General features: G+C 50.5%; 1 protein-coding gene across 2 annotated transcripts in view; it reads right to left on the bottom strand.

Moving 5' to 3' along the window:
• Positions 1-18,236, bottom strand: part of STX1A (syntaxin 1A) — a 313,611-nt gene that overhangs the window by 35,754 nt on the left and 259,621 nt on the right. For both annotated transcript variants that reach the window (XR_006276192.1, XM_038376188.2), the window contains exon 6: positions 11,561-11,669. Coding sequence is in view for 1 of the 2 variants with exons in the window: in XM_038376188.2 (XP_038232116.1) it covers positions 11,561-11,669 (109 nt within the window). In the remaining variant the exon portion in view is untranslated. The remainder of the gene's footprint in view (positions 1-11,560; positions 11,670-18,236) is intronic.

An 18,236-nucleotide genomic window follows, 5' to 3' on the forward strand; every position in this document is an offset into this window, starting at 1 on the left:
TGTGATAATGTGGTGATATCCTTCTGTGGTCCGACCTGGTTCGGTTGAAAACACGTCCTGGTATTGGTTGATCACCTCAGTTACCTCCTTCTTCTGGTTTGGTGTCAGATCAGTGGATATCCTGATCTGCTCCTGCATGTTATTTCCATGGAGCGGGGGCTCTGGGGCCACTACAAATGCCTCTCATTGGTGCCAAGGCTTTAAGAGGTTAATGTGATAAATTTGTTCTTGTTTCCGGCGTCCTGGCTGCCACACCTTGTAGGTTACTTCCCTCATGGGTTCAACCACCTCATAGGGCCCCTGCCATTGAGCCAAACCAACCTGATCTCCTTTTTTGAGAAAGTAACAGATTTTTTAGACAAAGGAAACACAGTGGATCTAATTTACCTAGATTTCAGTAAGGCATTTGATACCGTGCCACATGGGGAATTATTAGTTAAACTGGAAAAGATGGGGATCAATATGAACATCGAAAGGTGGTTAAGGAATTGGTTAAAGGGGAGACTGCAACGGGTCCTACTGAAAGGTGAACTGTCAGGCTGGAGGGAGGTTACCAGTGGAGTTCCTCAAGGATCAGTTTGGGGACCAATCTTATTTAATCTTTTTATTACTGACCTCGGCACAAAAAGTGGGAGTGTGCTAATAAAGTTTGCAGATGATACAAAGCTGGGAGGTATTTCCAATTCAGAGAAGGATCGGGATATCATACAGGAGGATCTGGATGACCTCGTGAACTGGAGTAATAACAATAGGATGACATTTAATAGTGAGAAGTGTAAGGTTATGCATTTAGGGATTAATAACAAGAATTTTAGTTATAAGTTGGGGATGCATCAATTAGAAGTAATGGAGGAGTAGAAGGACCTTGGAGTATTGGTTGATCATAGGATGACTATGAGCTGCCAATGTGATATGGCTGTGAAAAAAGCTAATGCTGTTTTGGGATGCATCAGGAGAGGTATTTCCAGTAGGGATAAGGAGGTTTTAGTACCGTTATAAAAGGCACTAGTAAGACCTCACCTGGAATACTGTGTGCAGTTCTGGTCTCCCATGTTGAAAAAGGATGAATTCAAACTGGAACAGGTACAGAGAAAGGCTACTAGGATGATCCAAGGAATGGAAATCTTGTCTTATAAAAGGAGATTCAAGGAGCTTGGCTTGTTTAGCCTAACTAAAAGAAGGTTGAGGGGAGATATGATTGTTCTCTATAAATATATCAGAGGGATAAATACTGGAGATGGAAAGGAATTATTTAAGCCTGGTACCAATGTGGACACAAGAACAAATGGGTATAAACTGGTCACCAGGAAGTTTAGACTTGAAATTAGATGAAGGTTTCTAACCATCAGAGGAGTGAAGTTTTGGAATAGCCTTCCAAGGGAAGCAGTGGGGGCAAAAGTTCTATCTGGCTTTAAGATTAAACTTGATAAGTTTATGGAGGAGATGGTAGGATGGGATAATGGGATTTTGGTAATTAATTGATCTTTAAATATTCAGGGTAAATTGGCCTAATCCCCTGAGATGGGATATTCCATGGATGGGATCTGAGTTACCCAGGAAAGAATTTTCTGTAGTATCTGGCTGGTGAATCTTGCCTATATGCTCAGGGTTTAGCTGATCGCCATATTTGGGGTCGGGAAGGAATTTTCCTCCAGGGCAGATTGGAAAAGGCCCTGGAGGTTTTTCGCCTTCCTCTGTAGCATGGGGCACGGGCCACTTGAGGGAGGATTCTCTGCTTCTTGAAGTCTTTAAACCACAATTTGAGGACTTCAGTAGCTCAGACATAGGTGAGGTTTTTCGTAGGAGTGGGTGGGTGAGATTCTGTGGCCTGCTCTGTGCAGGAGGTCAGATTAGATGATCAGAATGGTCCCTTCTGACCTTAGTATCTATGAATCTATGAATCACCTGATTCCCTGGTTGGAACTGTTGGACTTTTGCCCGGCGATTGTAATGGGTTTGCTGGGCCTCCCTGCGCCTTTTCCAAATGTTCCCATACCATAGGGGTGGCCCGGGCTCTCCGTTCTTGCATCTGCAACACGTGGTCAGTTATATTTCTCCCTTCACTGGGTTCCTCTTCCCAGATTTCTTTTGCAATATCTAGTATGCCACGGGGGTGGCGTCCGTATAATAATTCAAAGGGGGGAAAACCCAGTTGAGGCCTGAGGTACCTCCCAGATTGCAAACATAAGGTAGAGTAGTAGGGTGTTCCAATCCTTCCCGTCCCGACTTACCACTTTCCTTATCGTTGCCTTGAGGGTTCGGTTAAACCTTTCTACCAGCCCATCGGTCTGCGGATGATAGACTGAAGTTCTCAGGGTATGTATATGGAGCAGCGTACAGAGGTCCTTCATTAGCTTCGACATAAATGGGGTACCTTGGTCTGTTAATATCTCCTTTGATAGCCCTACTAAGGCAAAGATCCCCACCAACTCTTCAGCTATCATTTTAGAGGCCGTGTTCCGCAGGGGGACGGCTTCTAGGTAGCATAATTCAGAACGACAAGTATATATATGTGGCCCCAGGCTCTCTTCTCCAGGGGTCCCCCTAGGTCCATGGCTATTCGCTCTAAGGGGACCTCTATGATGGGAAGGGGTACTAAAGGTGTCCTCAAGTGGGGACGGGGACTGTGCAGCTGACACTCCAGGCAGGAGGCACAGTACCTCCACACTTCTCCATGTACTCCGGGCCAGAAGAATAGTTGCAGGACCCGTGCCAGGGTCTTCTCTACCCCCAAATGCCCCCCAAATAGATGACTATGGGCCAGTCTTAATACAGGATTCTGGTGTTTTTGAGGTACTAGGATCTGTTGTACCTTCTGCCGCTGTACTGGTGCAACCCGGTATAAGAGATTCTTCTTCATTATGAAGTAGGGTACTGGTCCCTGGGTTTTCTCTTCCCCAGAGACCCCATCTATTTCAGTCACCTCCTTCCTAATGTTGTCGTATCTTGGGTCTTCAGCTTGGTCCTGTCCAAAATTTCCTCTCCCAGGGCTAATCTGCCCAAGATCTAGGGGGCCAGTCTCTGTTGCCTCTACTAGTTCAGAGGCATTAGAGTGGGGGTCAGACTCGGGTGCTTCTCCCTGGGTGGCCTCCTTTTCAGCTGCTTGAGTCCGCCTACCTATGAGAGCGACCCTCTGGCTTTGGGCCAGTATTCGGGTTCCCAGGGCCTTAGTTGCCCTTCTTTCCCTTTTCCTCTTTCTACCCTGTCTGGGAGTGGAGAACAAATCTGCGGATAGTTCAGAGAAGGTTGTGGGTTGACAGTCTACTGTGGATGCCTCACTACTTTCAGGGCTCCCCCTTTCTCCAATTCCCCTACCGGAAGTAAGTCTCCAAACCCTGAGAAGTCCCTCCCTATGAGCACCGGGTATGGGTGTTTAGGGACTACACCTGCTGCTACCTCAGTAGTGTTCTCCTGAATATTGATTTTTACTGGGATGGTGGGGTAATAACCAACTGTCCCATGGACACGTTATCCGCGTACGCTTAGCCCACAGCAGCTGACTATGCTTCACAAGCTTCCCCGAGACAAGCGTGATAGCACTCCCTGACTCAACCAGTGCTGTGGTCTCTACCCCATTTAGCTTCACTGGTCTAGTGTACATATGTGGGGCTAGTGAGACCCCCACAAGGTGGATTAGGGAGCATGGGTCTGCCCAGTTCCCCAGGTTACACTGCATAGGCTCCTTGGCATTGGGACACTGTGCAGCTATGTGTCCCCACTCCCTGCAGGCGTAACATCTGTATGGAGCCCTAGGCATTCCCCGGACTCTTGGTTTGGGTAGTCTAACATCACGATCCTCTTTCCCCTCAGTGCTCCGACTTTGTGGCTTCTGGTGGGCCTTCAGCCCCTCTCTTTTTCCACCTGGGTTCTCCTGGTGGCCCAGTCACCCGAGCTCTAGGACTTGGTGCTGCTAGTTTAACCCGGGGTGCTTCTTCCTTAACTGGTCGGGTCAGCTCCCTCGCCGTCCTTCGTCTTTCTACCAGCACGACAATCTTGTCGCACATGGAGGGTTCGTTCTGGCTTATCCAGGCGCGAAGGTCTGGCGGTAGTCCTCTCATGTACCAGTCGATGACCAGAACCTCTCGTATCTCCTCTGGACTCAGTTCATAACCACTTTTGTGAGAGATGGACGAGGTCATATAATTGGGACCGTGGGGTTTTGTTTTCCTGGTACCTCCATTCATGACATTGCTGGGCCCGCACTGCGGTTGTAACCTCAGATCTGGCCAGGATCTCTGCTTTCAGCTGGGGTAGTCTGTCGCAGCCTCTTCAGGCAAATCATAATAGGCCTTCTGGGCCTCCCCACACAGGAATGGAGCGAGGATGCCAGACCACTGTTCTCGGGACCAAGCCTCCTGCAGGGCTGTCCTCTCAAAGTCCAGGAGGTATTCCTCTACATCACCCTCCTGCGTCATTTTCTGGAGCCAATTGCTGGGCTGCGTGATCTGCGTCCCATCGTGGCCGCGGTTCAGCTCTGTAAGGGCCTTTACCTGGTTTACCAGTTCCCGCAACATAGCCCGGTCTTGAGCAGCCTGGTCCATCAGCAGGCGATTAGTCTCTTGCTGCAGCCGCACTGCCTCCTGTTGGGTGGCTGCCTGGACACGGGTAGCCTCCTGCTGGGCAGCTGTGGCTTGTATCAGTGCTCACACTACCTCCTCCACTGTGGTGAAAAAAAATAAAAACCCTCTCCCTTTTTTTTTTTCCAAACACCCTCCTTCTTCTGCCGCGCTGTGCACACCAAATCCCACTGCTGACACCAGTTGTGACAATATTCCTGCTCTACCTTGGTGGGTCTTGCGCTTATTGGCAGATTTGCTCGCCTTGGAGCTTCATGGCAGCCCTCAGTTTCGCTGTTTTCGTCAACCCGCAGTCCAGATCAACTCCTCCTGTGTCTGACCAGGAGTTGGGAGGTTTGGGGGGAACCCGGGCCCGCCCTCAACTCTGGGTTCCAGCCCAGGGCTCTGTGGGATGCAGCTGTCTAGAGTGCCTCCTGGAACAGCTGTGCGACAGCTACAACTCCCTGGGCTACTTCCCCATGGCCTCCTCCCAACACCTTCTTTATCCTCACCATAGGACCTTCCTCCTGGTGTCTGATAATGCTTGTACTCTTCAGTCCTCCAACAGTCCGCGTTCTCACTCTCAGCTCCTAGAGCCTCTTGTCCCAGCTCCTCACATGCACCCCACTGAAGTGAACTCCTTTTTAAAGCCAGGTGCCTTGATTAGTCTGCCTTAATTGATTCTAGCTGCTTCTTCATTTACTGCAGGTGTTCTAATCAGCCCGTCTGTCTTAATTGTCTCCAGAAGGTTCCTGATTGTTCTGGAACCTTCCCTGTTACCTTACTCAGGGAAAAGGGACCTACTTAACCTGGGGCTAATATATCCGCCTTCTATTACTCTCTTGTAGCCATCTGGCCCGACCCTGTCACACAATTTACACAGAAACAAGAGAACCACTAGGTAAGGCACTTGCAAAAGCAAGAGACTAAGCTGTTCCAACGATCAAAACGAATGGTAAGAAGGAACTGAGCAGGCGGTGGGTCGGCAGGGACACATATACACCGCCATGAAGGCGCCACTCTAGGGGGTCTACACAGCCGACCCAATGGGTACCGCTAGGGAAAAGCTTCCGGCGATCGTGCATGCGGCGCATGCACACACCTATTGGAATGCACATGAGCAATCACTCGAAGAAGAACCAGTGTTTCTGGAAAGGCTGAGAAGTAATTCCCCTTATTTCTTTATTAATGATCTGGATGATGGAATTAATTGCACCCTCAGCAAGTCTGCAGATGACACTAAGCTGGGGGGAGAGGTAGATACACTGGAGGGTAGGGATAGGGTCCAGACTGACCTAGACAAATTGGAGGATTGGGCCAAAAGAAATCTGATGAGGTTCAACAAGGACTAGTGCAGAGTCCTGCACTTAGGAAGGAAGAATCTTATGCACTGCCACAGGCTGGGGACTGACTGGCTAAACAGCAGTTCTGCACAAAAGGACCTGGCGATTACAGTGGACGAGAAACTGGATATGAGTCAGCAGTGTGCCCTTGTTGTCAAGAAGGCCAACGGTATATTGGGCTGTATTAGGAGGAGCATTGCCAGCAGATCAAGGGAAGTGATTATTCCCCTCTATTCGGCACCAGTGAGGCCAATCTGGAGTATTGCATCCAGTTTTGGTTCTCCCCATTATAGAAGGGATGTGGACAAATTGGATAGAGTCCAGCGGAGGGCAACAAAAATGATTAGGGGACTGGGGCACATGACTTACGAGGAGAGGCCGAGGAAACTGGGGTTATTTAGTCTGCAGAAGAGAAGAGTGAGAGGGGATTTGATAGCTGCTTTCAACTACCTGAAGGGGGGTTCCAAAGAGGATGGAGCTTGGCTGTTCTCAGTGGTGCCAGAGGACAGAACAAGGAGGAATGGTCTCAAGTTGCAGAGAGAGAGGTCTAGGTTGGATATTAGAAAACACTATTTTATTGGGAGGGTGGTGAAGCACTGGAATGGGTTCCCTAGGGAGGTGGTGGAATCTCCTTCTTTAGAGGTTTTTAAGACCCGGTTTGACAAAGCCTTGGCTGGGATGATTTAGTTGGTGCTGGTCCTGCTTTGAGCAAGGGATTGGACTAGATACCTCCTGAGGTCTCTTCCAACCCTAATATTCCATGATTCTATGTTTAAAACATGAGCTATTTACAAACTCTCCCTCAGCGCTTCTTACGCTTACTACCTGGGGATCTGACAGCTGAAAAATGAAAATTCAGGAATTGACTCAGCTTTCTGGTCCCTCCAAATCCCAGCAGAAAGGGTCAGGTTTAAAGGAGCCTTTTCAAGACTCTCCATACGAGCGGCACATGCTGTAGCCCCTGACCATTTACAGCCCAGAGGAAATTGGAGCCTACCCTTCAACTCAGCTGTTCCAAGCAGTGCTTCTCACATTGAAACTGAATGGGATGGGTACTTTGTTAAGTTTTTGTTCCTGGAGGGTTTCCAACCCTGCCCCCGAGTGGAGGAGCAGACCTGCCGACAGCAATTTCGGGCTCCAGGGCCAGTTCCATCCGTACGGGGGTGCAGGACCCGGGGCAAAAGTGATGTATCTGTCATTTCTGGGACTGACCCGTCAATTCCGGGACCGACCTCGCTGGCCAATTGCGCCAGCATGCAGGGCCCCCCAAAACGCAGGGCCCGGAGCAGTTGCCCTGATTCGCCATACCCTAGGGACAGCTCTGCCCAGGGAATAACTGTCAATGGGTCCCTAAATCTAGAAATTCAATCATTCTCACTAGAAAGATGCACTTGCCATTTGGGCGGTGCTGCACCTGCGCGGGCTGGTGCCCAGTGAGCTGCTGCCAGCTCTGCTGCTGGGCACGCTCTTCTGGCACAGCCAGGGCTTCCACATGCCCCCGCCTGCCTTCACCGCCGCTAGTTCCACTCCATGCGCACCTAGAAGCCCTGTGGCCTGCCTGGAAGATTTAAAAGGGCCCAGGGCTCCTAGCCGCTGCTACCATGGCAGCGGCCAGGGGCCCCCAGGCCCTTTTAAATCGCCTGGGCCCCTGAGCAAATCCCCCCTTTGCCCTCCCCCCACAATCGATCGGTCTGTGGAGGAGCAAGTCTGACAGCAGCCCTAGAGCCACACATAGAAATAAAACATAACTCTAGTAAGAATGATTGAATTTCTAGATTTAGGGGGGAGTGAAAATCTCCTTGCCAAGATCTGAGACCAAGGTTCATGTTTCACCCATATCAACTCAACAGCACAGGGAATGGTGAATGTCTTGGGACCTGAGATCTCACTCGGTTTTTATACTGGAAATATTTTGCACTTCTCCTTAAGCACACAAACTGGCACAGGCTAAGTATCAAATTCTGCTGCTGTCTGGATGTCCAGGCTTCATATAAAGATAGACGGTTACCAGCACTATTCCTCAGGATTACAGGCAGAATGACGAGAGATGAGATTTTTCTCCATTAACATTTTAAGATTGCTTATCACTAGCAACAGGAATGTTCCTAGCTCCACAGATGCCCGCCTAGGGTCACATGGCAGGGCAAATACCTCGGGAGTGGAGACCAATGGGGAGAACCCCCTGTGACACCTGGGTGATCCAGCCCCTGCCTTCAGAGCTACTGTCTCCCTTCACTGCTAGTTCCTGGCTACAGAGGCTTGGCAGAATTCAAATTGTATTATTCTCATTTCGATTCATAATATTGAGTTTATCTTTCAACTTTTCTTAGATTTTTCGCTATTTAAATGTTCACCATTGTGGGAAATTATGGGGAGGTCAGACACTAATTATTTAATGACAGTAACATTGAGGGGAAAGTTACAGCTTTGTGAGCGCTGCACAGTTACCTGCAGCTCCAGCTGCGCTAATGCCTGAGTCAGCTGTTTTAGCAGAACTGTCAAGCCGTGGGTCATGCAGCATTCATTGCATCACACTTTATACACACTGAGGGGGGCGCTAGGAAATTCTCAAGCAGCATTTTTCTTATGTTGTCTGTCTGTACGTTTTCATTATTATCGCTGGAACTATTTCTTGGTGGCTTTGCATGTGAGTGGAGAAATCGTCATTTACTGACATTTCCCAATAAAAATCTAATCCCTCTCAGTGTGAAGAGAAAAGAGATGTGAGGAACAGTATGGGAAGTTTTGGTGAGGATGCCAGCCCAATAATGACATTGGCTAGACGCAGCTGAGAAGCAAGACCCAACAACTTGGCTTTCTAAAAACAGGGCATTAATTAAACAATAACCCAGTCCCTGTGCTTAAAAGGGCTCCCTCCTTACTAATTTAGCAGCTATTAATTGAAACCTTTTCACACCTCTCTCAAACACCCTTGACTGCCAACATGGAAGCAATTACAGGGTGTTCCAGGCGGCACACCCCCACACTTGAAAAGGAGAGTAACACTGGGGCAGCTTTTCCAGCTAGCATCACAAAATACAGGCACATCCCAGCGTTCGCTGAGGAGATGGCAACCCGCATTCACGAAAAGTGCTGCCAAAGGGGTGGAGGAAAGTCGAGGCGCTGAGCCAGGAAACAGATTTATTCCCCCTCCATGTGCTTCACCATCTCCCTGGCCACACTGAAGTGACATTTCCTTATTTCCTGTAATTCCAGCTGCTAGGGGCTGCCATATAGGGACTCCCCAGACTGGGTCTGCTGACTGAACAGTAAAGTCTTGGGTGACGGGGCAGGGAAGAGTGTAGTGCATGCACAACTGAACATGGGGTCCCCCCCAACGGGCCTAGGTTTCACACACTCTTTTATCCCTTAACAAGAACATAAGAACGGCCATATTGGGTCAGACCAAAAGTCCATCAAGCCCAGTATCCTGTCCTCTGACAGTGGCCAATGGCAGGTGCCCCAAAGAGAATGAACAGACAGGTTATTATCAAGTGATCCATGCCCTGTCGCCCAATCCCAGCTTCTGGCAAACAGAGGCTAAGACACCATTTCTGCCCATCCTGACTAATAGCCATTGATGGACCTATCTTCCAAGAATCTATCTAGCTCCGTTTTGAACCCTGTTATAGTATTGGCCTTCAAAACACCCTCTGGCAAGGAGTTCCAGAGGTTGACAGTGCGTTGCGTGAAAAAATACTTTCTTGTGTTTGTTTTAATCCTACTACCTACTAATTTCATTTGGTGGCCCCTTGTTCTTGTATTATGAGAAGGAGTAAATAACACTTCCTTATTTGCTTTCTCTACACCAGTCATGATTTTATAGACCTCTACCATATTCCCCCTTAGTCGTCTCTTTTCCAAGCTGAAAAGTCCCAGTCTTATTTATCTCTCCTCATATGGAAGCTGTTTTATACCCCTAATCATTTTTGTTGCCTTTCTGAACCTTTTCCAATTCCAATATATCTTTTCTGAGAAGGGGCGACCACATCTGCCTGCAGTATTCAAGGACTCTATCCATTGCTTATGAAGGGGGGTGCCTTGGGATTCCTCCAGCCTGCTCCATCTGAGAGCAAGCGGCAGCTCTCCTTCATTGGCAAAACACAGAAAACAACCCAAATGCTCTGTATCCAAACCCAGGGGAGAAGAGTGCCTGGTCCGGTGGGATGTGGTGGGCTGGGGTTGGCAATTGGACACAGAGACTTTCTTCTCTAGGTCACCATGCCAAATCCAACACGTCATCAGTGGGTGAGCATCTGAGAATACGGGGTGCAGTATAGGGGACATGCTGGGAGAACATAGGGGACCTGCAGCTGAGAGCAAGGTAACATTGACAGGAAATGAAAATGCGGATGCACCAGAGTTGGAGGGCCCTGGGAAAGGAGTCTGGTGTCAGTCCAGTCCCCACTGGACACGTGACCTCTCACAAAACTACCATCACAACTGGCACTAGTTGGCCCCTTTGCCGTCAGACTCAGCAGAGAAGCCAAAGATTCCTCCACACTATTGACAATAGATGGCTCATGGAGCCAGGGCTTAGGCCCATAGGCTTCCTGTACAGCAGTGGCTCTCAAATCTTTTTACTGGTGACCCCTTTCACATAGCAAGCCTCTGAGTGTGACCCCCCCTTATAAATTAAAAACACTTTTTTATATATTTAAAACCATTATAAATGCTGGAGGCAAAGCGGGATTTGGGGTGGAGGTTGACAGCTCGTGACCCCCCGTGTAATAACCTCGCGATCCCCTGAGGGGTCCCCCAGTTTGAGAACCCTGCTGTACAGGACCCATTCTATGCAGACATTTTCAGTCTTCTGTGCTGGCAGCCCGACACCTTTCAGCAGTCTGGAGCTCCCTTCAAAAACGGCTTTTCCCTCTAACAACACTGTCAGCATCCGAACACCCAGGAATAACACTAGCCCTGAACTCCCCTGCAGCACAAGGAGGTGGGCTCAGTGAGCCTTGCCAGAGCCTGCCACACTGACAGCTCTGCACTGGAAAGAGGAGGTACTCCTGAAGTGATGCTGCATTAGTGACACATGTACACAGGGGCCTCAGCCAGGATCCCAGCATGCCTCTGCTTTGCAAATCTACCGGATCCTCTTACTCTGAGCTGTGAAGAAGAGAAAGAAGAGGGCAGAATGAGCCCATTTTTCCCAAAAGCAGCCATTTACTATATCAATCACAAACGCATCTGTGGAACTTAGTCCTTCTGCTGAAGAGACACAGACTTTTACCATATGCGCCAACTCCTTTAGCTGCCGGTATTTAGCTGTGACACTCTGAGTTAGTTTCCCAGACCTGAAGGAGAGCTCTGTGTAAGCTCCAAAGCTTGTCACTCTGATCAACAGAAGTTGCTCCAATGAAAGCAATTACCTCACCCTCCTTGTCTCTCGAACAGCAAATACATCCCTTACCTTCTCTGTAGGCCCAGTCGCTGGTGGGCAACATCATTCTCACACGCAGGCAGCTGCAGTCGCAGCCCATGCCCACAGCACGCACAGCCAGCAGACACAAGTTTTACAGTGAGGGAGCTTTGCATGAAGCATTGAAACCCTGAAGCAGCTTTGATTGTCTAAATCAGCACCAGGAGTCGACCCGCACTCTGGACACACCAGGCACTGAGTTGCCCAGGGTTGCTGCTGCGGGTGGGTTTACTCACTGATTTCCAGCTGCCTTTGAATCCTCCCTTTGCAGCGCTCCCTGTAGTCAGACTGGGTGGCATTGTACTCAGACATCACCTCCACAAACTTGCGCGACAATGTGGAATGCTGGAGAGGGAAGAGTAACAAAGAAAGTCATGTTTTACTTAGTCTCATAGGGAGAGGGGCCATTCTCCATCAAGGCTTTTGTCAGGGTGAGAAATTCACAGCTTTGAACCGCACATCATTAAAACTCCTCCACCCCACCTGGCGTTTTCATCCCAGATAGAGTAACCCAGGTGACAACTGCACAGACATTCTACAGCTTCTGCAGAAATATCATCTGATGACATCAACCAGGTGGGGTTAAGGCAGCTTGTCATGAATATTTATCACCCTGAGTACAAACCTGATGATATTTTACCACCTGTCAAAGGAAAATATTTGCCCTGCGAGCAGAAAGTTTGGAAAGAGAAAACGTTGCTGGTCTAATTTAAATCTGAGAGCTACAATCAGCCGTTACTCCTGCCATACTCAGAAAGATGCCCAGAGAAGTTACTGAGATTTGCTGAGCAGAAAGCTAAGCAAACTTCTCATGATCAGTGGCACTGGAGTCAGAGGGCACTGTTCCTTGGAAGGACTGTTACTGAGGGGACACCGGTGAATCAGGACTGGAAGCAAGGCAGCCACTTGGACAAAGAGCCCTGCAGAAAGGTTAATAAAGTTCCACTTGTTCAATGTAACCTGCATGCAGCCTCACTCTTTGCTAACTCACAGCATCTGCAGCACAGCAGCTGGTTGCGTGAGCCCTGGGACTGGGTCTGCAGCCCTGAGTTTTGCAGACACAAACCTTGTCCAGCAACAGACCCCGTGGAAGGAGGAGTTTGAGCTGTGCACAGACCAGCCATGCAGGATGATGCCATCAGCAGGAAAATAAAACAGTTCTTTTACCTTATTGGGGAACCAGGGAGAGAGAGCTGCACTCCTGGAGAGCTCAGCACTGCCTCAAGCCTCACAGCAGGCCTTTGGCTCCCCAAAGCCCAATTAAACTGCGGAGTGATGCAGGTTCTTCACTTGAGACCAATGCAGAGGGGAGGGGATACAGCCCAGTGTCACTACACACAGGCTGCTCCATGCAATTTTGGGGACTTGACAGAGTACCTAATTCAGGCTAGTCTGCAGCACTTGGGGTCACCACCTGCAGGAGCAGCTGCTCTAGGAAGGCCATCTCACATTAGACGATGCTTAGTCCTGGGGCAAGCAGCGTCAGCCTCAAGACAAAGAATGGAAGCCTGACGAGGCATAACACACCGGAAGTACAGCATGTCAGAGACTGGACCCAAACAGGAAAAGATGCCACCCAGTTGCAAACAACCCACAAACCTCTAGAGACAATTCTGGCAAAACCCCTTCTTAGGGCTCCAAAGAGATGGCACCACATGCTGATGAACCTCCAGTGCTACAGGTAGAGATCAGACATTGTCCAGGACAGTTACTGGGGCTAGCTGACACCCTGAGCAGGGGATACACACCCAGCATCCACAAGATGGAGGAAGGGATTAGGAGATGAATGTGGAATGCCCAGCTGAAGAGGGACCTTGGAGGGGCTGTTAAAAGTCTAGATGGCAGTGCAGCAGGGCTAAGGCAGGCTTCCTGCCTGCCCTGGCTCCGCGCAGCTCCCGGAAGCAGCGGGCATGTCTCTGCAGCCCCTAGGCCCAGGGGTGATCAGGGAAGCTCCGTGCGCTGCCCCTGCCCCGAGCTCCACAGCTCCCATTGGCCAGGAATTGCGGCCAGTGGGAGCTGTAGGGGCAGCACCTGTGGGCAGTGCACAGAGCCCTCTGGCCCCTGCACCTAGGAGCTGGACATGCCAGTTGCTTCCTGGAGCCACACGGAGCCAGGGCAGGCAGGGAGCCTGCCTTAGCCCCACTTCGCTGGCAACTGGGAGCCACCTGAGGTAAGTGCCACTTGGCTAGAGCCCATACAGGGTGGAACCCCTTCCTGCACCCTAACTCCCTCCCGAAGCCCACACCCCGCCCCATACCCCAACCCACTGCCCCAGACCTGAGCCTCCTCCTGCACCCCAAACCCCTCGGCACCAGCCTGGAGTCTCTCCTACACTCCAAATCCCTCATTCCCGGCCCCACCCCAGAGCCTGCACCCTCATCCCGACCCCTCACCCCCTCCCACACCCCAACACCCTCCCACAGCCTGGAGCCTCCTCTCACACTCTGAACCCCTAATTTCTGGCCCCACCCACAGCCCACACTCCCTTCTGCACCACAACCCCCTGCCCCAGCCCAGTGAAATGAGTAAGGGTCGGGGAGAGCAAGCAACAGAGGGAGGGGGAATGGAGTGAGTGGGAGTGGAGCCTCAGAGAAGGGGCAGGACAGCGGGCAGGGCAAGGGTGTTCAGTTTTGTGCAATTAGAAAGTTGGCAACCCTACCCAGTTTCAGCTGCAAAGCTGATGGAAATCAACAAGGCTACAGCAAAGGACGTCCAACTATAGACAGCCCAGAGAGTGATCCTAGCAGAGAGGCTAGATAACAAAAGCCAGTTACCTGCCGGAATAGAATCATAGAGGTTTTTAAAGCCTGGTTTGACAAACCCTGGCTGGGATGATTTAGTTGGGGATTGGTCCTGCTCTGAGCAGGGGGTTGGGCTAGATACCTCCTGAGGTCTCTTCCAACCCTGATAGTCTAGGATTCGATACTTTCAAATGAAAGATGAGCTGAGTGTGTAGGATGGAATTACACAGAGGGATGTACCTGGCTCTTTGGTGCCCTCTGCGGGAGACCCTGCCAGTCCTACTGTGCACCACCCCAGGAAGGAGCAGCGGAGGTGGGCCATAGAATCATCCACATCCCTTCTGTAGTGGGGGGTGGGGGGACCAAAACTGGACGCATGATACTCGCACCTGCAGGTCCCACTCCCACAGCTGCCAATGGGAGCTGCAGCAGCCAGCGCTTGTGGCGGGAGCAGCGCACCCAGCCTCCTGACCCCTCCACCGCCTAGGATCTGCAGGGACATGGAGCTGTGTAGGGAGCCCCTGCCAGCCCTCTTCCCCCCCCCAGCAACAGCGGGGTCCTCCGAGCCACCTCCCCCACACCTGCAGTGCCCCCAGACCACCCCCCCCAGACCACCCCCCCCCGTCCAAGTTTTAGTCATGGGTATTTTTAGTAAAAGTTATGGACAGTGTTAAGGAAAAGTTAGCACATGTGACTCCATTTTGGTTTAGGCCCACCATTGTCTAAAAGCAAGCACACCATGCACCAGGAGGAGTGTTCCTTCGATACTGCATTCCTGTGAAAACCCTCCCCCTTGTTTCCAGCCTGTCTCGACTCCCAGTTTCTGTTCTTTGTCTGTTCCTAACTCCCTGCCTCCTGGCCTTGTGATGTGGGCCTCCCATCCTGATAAGAACGGTTACTAATGCATTGCTTTAGGACCATGGTGTGTAGCTGAAGTAATAGTTTAGCACGGGGGAATGTACCCAGCAGGGATAGGTGGTAGATAAGAAAGGGGGTTGTCTAAGGTTTCCGATGCACGAGGGCAACATGCTTTGCTAAAAGGTATATAATCTTTGTATAACCTGCATTCAGGGTCCCCTCCTGACTAGCGGTGGGGGGGCACCACGCTTGAGCGTAATAAACTTAGTATCTTTGGGAACTCTGCAGTTGTGGACTTTGTTCGTGTGCCTCAGCCTAGACTCGAACTGCGCGTGACGTATTAGGTATAATTCGGAACAACAGGTTGTTTACTGCCCGTGACCTGTCCATGACTTTTACTAAAAATACCCATGACTAAAGCGCAGCCTTACTCATTGTGAATGAAAGAAGGATCTCCAGAACGGGCCACAATGTGTATGTAACAATGAATGTTCGAAGCTCATTGCAGAGCTTTGCCAATAGGTGGCACCGCTGACCCTAGAGCTAGACTGGACTCTCAAGAGCAGTGGTTTTCAAACTTTTTTTCTGGTGACCCAGTTGAAGAAAATTGTTGATGCCTGCGACCCACCGAGCTGGGGATGAGGGATTTGGAGTGTGGGAGGGGGCTCAGGGCTGGGGCAGAGGGTTGGAGTGCAGGGGTGAGGGCTATGGGGTGGGGCCAGGAATGAGGGGTTCAGGGTGTAGGAGGGGGCTCGGGGCAGGGGGTTGGGGTGCGGGAGGGGGGTCAGGGCTCTGGGCTGGGGGTGCAGGCTCTGGGGTGAGGCTGGGGATGAGGGGTTTGGGGTGCAGGAGGGGACTCTGGGTTTGGGGGTGGCTCAGGGCTGGGGCAGGGGATTGAGGTGCAGGGGGTGAGGGCTCTGGGCTGGGGGTGAAGGCTCTGTGACCCCTCTGCCTAGGAGCCAGACCTGCTGCTGACTGCTTCCGGGGCACAGTGCCGTGTCAGAACAGGCAGGGACTAGCTGCCTTTGCTGGGCAGCACCCCCGACTGGACTTTCAATGGCCCGGTTGGCAGTGCTGACCAGCTCCTCCCCAAGTTCCATAGCCTCCTCACCCAGACACCCAAGAACGCGGGGGGGGGAGGCTTTGGGCACCCAACCACTCCACCCCAGTGGACAGCCCAAGCAACAGAAGGCTGTTATTCAAGAAGTTATAAAGTGGCCTTTTCCTTCCCTCCTACCCTCCTCCCACAACCCACCCAGGCTACCTTGTGAGTTAGCTCCCTATTTTTATAATCAGTTAATAAAGAATACATGTTTTTAAAATTATAGTGATTTTATTTCCTTTGCAAGCAAGCTGTGATTGAAGTGGGGAGGGGGTGTGGCTTGCAGGGAATTTAGAGGCAACCAAGGAGGGTTTCCATCAAGGAGAAACAAACAGAAGTGTCACACAGTACCCTGGCCAGTCATGAAACTGGTTTTCAAAGCTTCTCTGATGCGCAGCGCTTCCTGCTGTGCTCTTCTAACCACCCTGGTGTCTGGCTGCGCGTAATCATCTGCCAGGTGATTTTCCTCAACCTCCCACCCCACCATAAACGTCTCCCCCTTACTCTCACAGAGATTGTGGAGCACACAGCAAGCAATAACAATGGGAATATTGGTTTTGCTGCCGTCTGAGCGAGTCAGTAAACTGTGCCAGTGACCCTTTAAATGTCCAAATGCACATTCTACCACCATTCTGCACTTGCTCAGCCTGTAGTTGAACAGCTCCTTACTACTGTCCAGGGTGCCTGTGTATGGCTTCATGAGCCAGGGCATTAAGAGGTACGCTGGGTCCCCCAGGATAACTATAGGCATTTCAACATCCCCAACAGTTATTTTTTGGTCTGGGAAGTAAATCCCTTCCTGCAGCGGTTTAAACAGACCAGAGTTCCTGAAGACGCGAGCGTCATGAGCCTTTTCCGGCCATCCCATGTTGATGTTGGTGAAATGTCCCTTGTGATCCACCAGTGGTTGCAACACTATTGAAAAGTACCCCTTGAGGTTCATGTACTGGCTGCCTTGGTGGTCCAGTCCCAAGATAGGGATATGTGTTTTGTCTATAGCCCCACCATGGTTAGGGAATCCCATTGCAGCAAAGCCATTTAGTATGACCTGCACATTTCCCAGAGCCACTGCCTTTGATAGCAGTTCAATGATTGCATTGGCTACTTGCATCACAGCAACCCCCAAAGTTGATTTGCCAACTACAAATTGATTACCGACTGACCGATAGCTGTCTGGTGTTATAAACTTCCACAGGGCTATTGCCACTCGCTTGTGAACTGTGAGGGCTGCTCTCATTTTGGTATTATTGCGCTTCAGGGTAGGGGAAAGCAAGTCACAAAGTTCCATGAAAGTGCCCTTACGTATGCAAAAGTTTTGGAGCCACTGGGAATCATCCCAAACCTGCAACACTATGCGGTCCCACCACTCTGTGCTTGTTTCCCGGGCCCAGAATCGGCGTTCCACTGCATGAGCCTGCCCCAGTAACACCATGATCTCCAAATTGCTAGGGACTGCGGTTTTAGAGAAATCTGTGTTCATGTCCTCATCACCGCGCTGCCATCGCCTCCTCGCCTGGTTTTTCAGGTGCTGGTTCTACATAAACTGCACAATGCGCGAGGTGTTTACAATGGTCATAACTGCTGCAGTGAGCTGAACGGGCTCCATGCTTGCCATGCTAAGGTGTCTGCTCGGGCAGTCCAGGGAAAAGGGCGCGAAATGATTGTCTGCTGTTGCTTTCACGGAGGGAGGGAAGGAGGGTTAACTGACGACATTTACCCATAACTACCCATGACAAATTTTTGGCCCCATCAGGCATTGGGAGCTCAGCCGAGAATTCCAATGGGCAGTGGGGACTGTGGGAACTGTGGGATAGCTACCCACAGTGCACCGCTCGGAATATCGATGCTTGCCACTGTACTGTGGACACACACTGCTGAATTAATGTGTTTAGTGTGGATGCATGCACTCGACTTTATACAATCTGTTCCCAAAAATCGACTTCTGTAACATCGGAGTACTTTCGTAGTGTAGACATGGCCTTAGATATCTAGCTAATAACCAGAGCTGGGCAAATAGCCCCAAATGTATTCTAGGAACACCAAGTCAAATTGCTAAATGAATCCACATCCAGCATGTTTGTGCCCCTTTTGTGATTGCTTTCTGCCAACATGCCAGTGACTGAGCTTTCACAAGAAGCAAATTTCAAAGCTCTGTGCACAAGCATCTGTGGAAACCATATTTTACATTAACGTGTTGTGCAGGAACTGCTT

This window comes from Dermochelys coriacea, chromosome 17, assembly GCF_009764565.3.
Source record: "Dermochelys coriacea isolate rDerCor1 chromosome 17, rDerCor1.pri.v4, whole genome shotgun sequence".
Taxonomy (NCBI): Eukaryota; Metazoa; Chordata; order Testudines; family Dermochelyidae; genus Dermochelys; species Dermochelys coriacea.